This window comes from Durio zibethinus, chromosome 16 (assembly GCF_047325235.1).
Source record: "Durio zibethinus cultivar Kanyao isolate XHJ-2024 chromosome 16, ASM4732523v1, whole genome shotgun sequence".
Taxonomy (NCBI): domain Eukaryota; kingdom Viridiplantae; phylum Streptophyta; class Magnoliopsida; order Malvales; family Malvaceae; genus Durio; species Durio zibethinus.
Window position 1 is genome coordinate 3,608,085 of NC_143177.1, and position 7,795 is coordinate 3,615,879.

Consider the following 7,795-nt stretch of genomic DNA (forward strand, 5'->3'; position numbering starts at 1 on the left):
ACAAAATAGATTGACTTTTGCAAGATGGGTCTATCCCTTTGTAAAAAAAAGATCTATATATTTATAAAAAAATATATATTTTATTTGATAATTTTCAATTTTTTGGATTGATTCGGTTCATAAATTTTAAAATCATAAATCAATCGATTATATTGCTCAAAGCTGACCACTAAAAAAACCCCACTAAATCCAAAAAAATCAATTCTGATTTAGTTAGATTTTAATTTTTCGTCAATTTATTTGATTAAAACCGACTGATGCTCACTCTTACTTTTGCATCAAGTTGTGTCATGGTCCCCCCATTGACGGAGGTAATTTAAAATTGGTTGATACAAAGACCCTGGAAGAAGTCATCTGTCACCTGCTCTTTTTATCCTTCCCTGTTTCCAGAAAGCTGTGGGCCCAATAGATTCATACCACTGCACTGGAGAGATTGGGATATGATCAAGGCACCAGAAAATGAATTTAGAGATATCGGTATTTTTAAGAGATGTCGTTCAAGAAAATTGAGATTTAAATTTTAGTATTTATAATTTTTTTATTTTTAAATTGTAATTTTTTATAAAGGCAATTGAAAATAGATTTAAAAATTAATTCAGTTGTTGATTTAACTGTTATTTTTGAAAAATAATACTTAACAAATTTTAAAATTGGATTTTAGTATTTATAATTTTTTTTTTTTTAAGATTTCGATCATTTTATAAAGCAAAAGACTAGAGAATACTGCAGCAGCTGGGATGGAAATCAGCATGTCCCATTCCAACAAGCAATCCAATCTGTAGATTTCTCGGTGGAGCCCACAATCCCAGAAGGGGTTTCCAGGACCCCCAAAGTTGCTTCAAGTGGACAAATCCCCCACCCTGAAACGAGTATTTTACACGGATACTTTATGATCTCGACCCATTTTCACATGGTTTCTGAGATGCCGATTCCATATTAACTAGGACATAGTTACCATTACATCCTTGATGATTTTATCCGAAAGTTTTAATTGCAAGGACAAAATGGGTAGCTGAAGATGTTTGAATGAAGGTAAGGAATCTTAGCCATTAATCTTCCCGGATGGTGGCCACAGGCTTCACAAGGCAGCTTCCTCCTAGCTTCTTTAGCAAATCATCCTCCGAATATGGTAGTTACAACACAGAAGGAATAATGCAACAGTAAGAAGGAAGCCCATTACATGCTGAAAGCTACTCATCCAATGTGGTCTACGAGATCTATATATCACTTGTTGCTATCTTCTTTCTATGATCTTCTGTGAAGCAATGGTGGAGTAGAAAGGGATGGGGAAGACAGCAAAATGGCTTAAAAGTTTCTTGACAGGCAAGAAAGATAAGGAGAAAGAGAAAGGAAAATACACAAGTAATCAGAATTCTTCTGTTGCCTCAGAGAAACCAGCCACTCCCATTTCAATCCCACCAACAACTCCTCAAGAGAAAAGGAGATGGAGTTTTCGGAGATCTTCAGCGACGGCAACGCTTATAAAGAACTTGAATTGTACAGAACAAGTAGCTACTATTCCAACACCTTCAGTGGAGGCCACCTTGGACAATGAGGATGAACAGAAAAAGCATGCCATGGCAGTGGCAGTGGCTAGAGCAGCAGCTGCTGATGCTGCTGTGGCAGCTGCACAGGCTGTGATCCGGTTAACAACTGCTGCCAATGAGATAGCCAGCGCAGCTGAAGAGGCAGCTGCCATAAAAATTCAGTCTGTCTTTCGATCATATTTGGTATGTAACTTCTCAACAATCCACGTATATTTTTGTAGCTAATTTATCTATTTGCACGCATTATGAGATTGGAATTTTTGTTTCGTTGCTGTTATAACAGGCTAAGAAAGCTCTGAATGCACTGAAAGGTCTAGTAAAGTTACAGGCACTGGTAAGAGGTCACCTCGTGAGAAAACAGGCCACTGCTACTCTCAAATGCATGCAGGCATTAGTTACAGCACAAGCCAGAGCTCGAGCTCAGAGGATTCGGATGGTTGATGACGCGAAGCCTGCTAGCCAGAGGCAATCACCTCATAGAAGGTCAACAGTACATCAACGGATCAGGCATGCATATCATGTAAGTTTCGATTCATTTAACCAACCATAATGTTCAATTCTTGATTTTTTTATTTTTTATTTTTTTGTATAAGCAATATTCAATACATGATCTTCTTTGCCTTTCACATAGTTTTCTTTCAATCATCTGCTATTGAACATCTCAAAAAGAACATGTTTCATTTCTTTTTGCTATTCTGGAATATTATATTCCGTGAACCAATTACGGTAAAAGAATGTTTACACTAAAAGAGAAGCAGCAGAGCAGTAGATCTATTTCAGTTGTCAGATGACCATTTTCCATTCTTATACATTCAATAGGCAATATGATCTTTGTTCATGTAGGATATTGATAGAGGAATGGAAGAAAACATTAAGATTGTAGAGATGGATCTTGGTGATTCAAAGGGAAGTTTGAAGAGTAAAAATAGCTATTCCCACCATCCACAAGCAGAACGAGTAGTGGAACATAGATTCTCAACTCATTATCCCTCAAATCATGCATACTCGAAGCAAGAAAATTATCAGGTATCTCCAGCACCATCAGCTTTGAATGACATGAGCCCCAGAGCCTGCAGTGGTCATTTTGAGGACTATTCTTTCAGCACAGCAGAAAGCAGCCCCCAGTACTATTCATCTATCTCCAAACCTGATCCATCAAAACTTCCTTCTGCGTTCCCAAGGCCAGAATATGCAGATTCAGTGTCATATGACAACCCCTTATTCCCCAATTATATGGCTAACACAGAATCTTCAAGAGCCAAAGTCAGATCACAAAGTGCACCGAAGTCAAGGCCGGATTCATTTGAAAGGCAACCAAGCAGGCGAAGGGCATCGATGGAAGGCAGAAATCATGTCCCCAGGGCAGTAAGGATGCAGCGGTCATCTTCACAACTTGGAGCCACTGCTCAAAACTACCAATACCCCTGGTCAATCAAACTTGATAGATCAGCAGTATCCGTTAAAGGCAGTGAGTGTGGATCCACCAGTACGGTACTCACAAACACCAGCTACTGCAGATCCCTTGTTGCATATGATGTAAGTATGAAGTAACACCAAAAGCAAATCATCAAAATGTCGGAAATGATTCATTTTCGTTTACATTTTTAGTTTGGTTGATTTCTGTGGCTGCAGCCTCATGGAGATAGATACTAAAAGCACGTATCTCTTACCATTGGGACTGAGATAGCGTGTGGTTCAGCTCAACTGAAAAAAATATGCAGATATACATCAAATAAATAGAGCAAGCTTCAAATGGTGGGAGAAGCCAAAGGAACTGACATCCATGATTACTCTTGATCAATCTGAGATCAAATTCTATGCCAAAAAAAATCCAGGATTCCCCATTATATCTTTTTCTGAGAAATAAATCTAAAGTACCACACCATAAATACGCTCTAACTTTATTTAAGAGAGGCATGGGGATTTTCTGTTCCCCACAATGATCATAATTACAGTAGCACCAGCTTCATGGTTTGCTTAAAAGCTGAAAATTTGCAGTTATATTCATGAATGTAATGTTCCAGTAAACACTTAAATATATCTTTATTGGTTTTGCACTTCAGCAATCAAATTATATGGCAGTTCCTGTAGGAGATCGATTTTCCTCCCATTAGGATACCGGACATTGACACTGTCAGGGGGATCCATTTGCTGTCTATTTTTTTTACATAACTACATATAAGTTTAGGTGAGGGGAGGCTCTCATTCCCGTAGTCATGACATACCATAAGTTTCAGTCAAGATTTACATTTGATTTACAAATTGTTTACTAACAAGAGTTGTTGGTAACGAAAGTCAAACCCAAGCTTACAAGTGAAATACTCGATCCTTACAAAAGAATATTCAATTTTTACCTACTCAATCAATATAGATAATCTCAATTAAAATAAAATTTCTTTTACAAAATATAAAAAAACAGTAGTTTCCTATAGGTTTGGAGTTCTTGTGAGCAAAATGGGTTCGAACCTTCACATTGCCTAATGGGCTGGTCCCTGTCGCTTTACCAGCCGAAGTCAATGAATCAAAGCAGATAGAAAGCCTTTTCGGCTTTAAGCTCCATAATTCGTTGTCCACAATGATTTGAATATGCCTCTGTATTGGGGCTTAGTTAAAACTGATGCCCAAGATTGTTTTACGAGTCTAGACAAGCATGAGGAGCATAGGAAGGCCCCTTAGGTCTATAGATTTTGGTAGAGGTGGTAGATATTAAGTCGCTTCGGCTTTAAGTTGTCTCAAGCTCGATTCAAATTTCATACAAATCTTAATTTTTTACCGAAGCTTGTTTAATAAATTTTAAATTTTTGTTCAAGTCCTCTATCTATTAGGAGGGTCTTAGAAATTTGGGTGAGTGATCTGATATTTAAACAATATGATTCCACTTTAAATTTGCTTTTAAGAATATATGAAACGTGTAATTTTATTGTTACATGTTTTATATTAGTTATAATTAATAATTGGATAAATAGAAAATTAATTTTTAAGTAAAAAATACTAATGCCTTTATATATAGTGAGTGGACATTTAAAAAAAAAATCATTTGAACGACTATCCTTCTTTAGTGAGTTCCATCACTTTTAATACAAAAAGAAAAAAAAAAAAAAACCTTAAGCTGGAGATAAAAAATAAATTATAAATATTGAGATTAAAACTATAGATTTATTAGATATTATTTATTAAACTAATTGCATAAATAAAATAAATTAAATTTCAAATTCAATATTATTAACTCTCACTATTCCTAATATGTTATTTAAAAAAAAAAAAAATTATCACTCGATTCTCAATTAAAGTAGGAATCCATAAACTATACTATCTGATATAATTGCTCGGTGCTGTTAGTACTGCAAATTCACTCAAGTAGAAATCTTTTTGAAGCTTTATTAATGACGATGATACAATAGCAGAATCTTTATGAACAAATCAAATCATAGCAACAAATACATATGAATAATTGTTAAGATTTTGTTATGACAAGTGAAAAGATGACAAACACTTCGTACACGATGTGTGCCACATTGTAGGCATCATTCAAATGGCTAGAAATAGAAGACAAAAGATTATACAAAAAATAAAGGACAAGTTTTCTTCCTAAAAAGGAAAAAATATGGATCTGATCTCAATCATAGATATGAAATCTAGTCCCTGGAGAAGACATTGCCATTGCCTATAAATGAAAGTTTCGTTTATTTGGCACAATTTAATTTTTAAGAAATATTTGTATTTTTAAAACAGTAAAAATATTTTGTTACTTGAATAAGTTAACAAAAAATGTTTTTTGTTATTTAGTTATTTTTTGAAAATTTTTTAATATATTATGTATATATAAAACACTTAAAACAAAATTATTTATTATTTATGTTAATATTTTAAAATATTTAAAATAGTATTACTATTCTTAAAATATTATTATTTTTATTAATATAATAATATTAAAATAGCAATATTTATTATTAAAATATTAAAATATTTATACTATTAAAATAGTTATATTTTATATTAAAAGTATCTATTATTAAATCATAACAAAAAATGTTATTTATTCGCATTTATTATTAAAATAATAATATAAATACATTAATAAATAAAATATAAAATAATATAAGTTAAATTGAAACATAATAAGAAATTGTTAAAAATATTCATTTTATGAAAATAATAATAATATATTATTTAATATTAAATATTAAAATAATAAAAATATTACTTAATATATTAATATTTGTTATTAAAATAATAATATAATAGTATTTATTATTGATATAACAAAAATATTTATGCTTTATAATATACAAAACATAAACATTTAAATTAAAATATCAAAAAAATTATAATGTTAATATTTTAATATTTTAATTAAAATTAAATAAAAATATTTTTTATTAATATAATAATATTTCATATCAAATCAAATCAAATTTAAACTTAAAATATCATATTTAAGGTTTTACTTGAGTAGAATTATATAAATACTTTTTAAATTAAAATATTAAAAAAATTTTAATATTAATATTTGAAAATTTTAAAGTAAAATTAAATAAAATTATTTTTATTAATATAATAATATTTGAAGTTGTGTCAAATCAAATATGAGTTTAAAAGATGTCATAACGATTTTGGAGATTGTTAGACGAAAATTTTAAACATTTCAAAAACGGAGAGAGTTGGCACAAATATTTATTTTATTAGGTGTAATTGGTTAGTTAAAATTTTTATCTTTTCAATAAAAATTCAAAATTAATTAAAATATATTAAAAAGATAATTTTTGATCCATAAAAATTAAATTTGAATTCGAAAGTATGATTATATGTGGAGTGTTATTAAGATGTCTGTTGTTTTTGAAACAATTCAATGTAATGGTAACCTCTAATTGCTTATATCTAAAAGTACTAGGATAGTCTTTTATGTATGGATCATTTGTTTTTTATTATTTTAATAAAAGATTAGGAATTTGCATTTGTTATTCATTTCTTCTATCATTTTTTATTTTCCATTTTTCAAGCGAATACTTCTTGATAATATTTTTCATTTCATATATTTTTAGGTTCCCGAATGAATATGAAGATAATCATAATAACAATTAGGAATTTAATTTTGAAAGCCTAATTTACGTTAATGAACTTGATAAAGAAGATAACTTTGAAGATTACACTTTGCCCCTTAATCTAATGAGACTAATTGAACAAGAGAATAAATTGATTGAGTCTCATCAAGAAATCATTGAACTGATAAATTTAGGAAATGATGAGAATTAAAAAAAAAAAAGTTAAAGTCAGCACTTTGCATTTGTTAGCTGATAGGTGAGGTTAGATGATCTACTTCGAGAATTCGTGGATGTGTTTGCTTAGTTCTATTAAGATATGCTAAGACTTAGCACTGAGATAGTGAAAAATAGGTTGCACATGAAGCCAAAATGCATATGGTTTAATAGAAATTAAGATGAATGAAGATTGAAATGTTGTTGAAGATTAAGGAAGAAGTACAAAAATAATTTAAAGCAAGTTTTTTACAAATGACTAAATATCTGGAATGGGTAGCCAACATAGTACTTGTCTCTAAGAAGGTGGAAAAGTTCAAATATTTGTTGATCATTGTGACTTGAATAGAGCTTAGCCTAAAGGACAATTTCCCTTTGCCTTACATTAATATTGTAGTGGATAATATGACTAGACATTACATGTTTTCTTTCATGAATGGCTTCTCAGGGTATAATCGAATAAAGATGGCCTAGGATGATATGTAAAAAACTATTTTTGTAACCATGTAAGGGACTTTATGTTACAAAGTCATACCTGTTAAATTGAGAAATGCTAGGGCTATTTATCAAGGAGCCATGATGACCCTCTTTTATGATATGATGTATAATAAGATCTAAGTGTATGTGGTGATATGATTACGAAGTCCTGTGAAAAAGAGGATTATATCACCAATCTTAGAAAATTGTTTGAGAGATTATGAAAGTTCCAACTAAAGCTGAATCCATCAAAATATACATTTAGGACTAAGTCAGGGAAGTTGCTAGGCTTTGTGGTTAGTGAAAAAAGAATTGAAGTCGATCTAGATAAGATATGTGCCATTTAAAACTTATCTTCTTTGATCACGCCAAAAGAATTTTAAAGTTTTTTGGGTAAATTGAATTACATTTCTTGTTTTATTTCTCAGTTTACCTTTGAATGTGATTCCATTTTTAAGCTTCTTCATAAGAACAATCTTGGTGAGTGGAATGAAAAATTCCAAGAAGTTTTGATAA

At 30.9% G+C, this 7,795-nt stretch overlaps 1 protein-coding gene across 1 annotated transcript; it reads left to right on the forward strand.

The window, feature by feature from the left end:
• Positions 1-1,073: 1,073 nt before the first annotated feature.
• On the forward strand, positions 1,074-3,604 carry LOC111298514 (protein IQ-DOMAIN 19). The gene is made up of 4 exons (XM_022893230.2): positions 1,074-1,730; positions 1,831-2,067; positions 2,391-3,083; positions 3,180-3,604. The coding sequence occupies exons 1-4, from the start codon at positions 1,284-1,286 to the stop codon at positions 3,198-3,200; spliced, it is 1,398 nt and encodes a 465-aa protein (XP_022748965.1). The 5' UTR covers positions 1,074-1,283; the 3' UTR covers positions 3,201-3,604.
• The last annotated feature ends 4,191 nt before the right edge of the window (positions 3,605-7,795 follow it).

Coding starts and splice junctions, on each gene's coding strand:
- LOC111298514 (XM_022893230.2), top strand. CDS start 1,284: ATGGGGAAGACAGCAAAATGGCTTAAAAGTTTCTTGACAGGCAAGAAA. Junction 1,731..1,830: donor CTGTCTTTCGATCATATTTG/GTATGTAACTTC, acceptor CTGTTATAACAG/GCTAAGAAAGCTCTGAATGC. Junction 2,068..2,390: donor GGATCAGGCATGCATATCAT/GTAAGTTTCGAT, acceptor TTGTTCATGTAG/GATATTGATAGAGGAATGGA.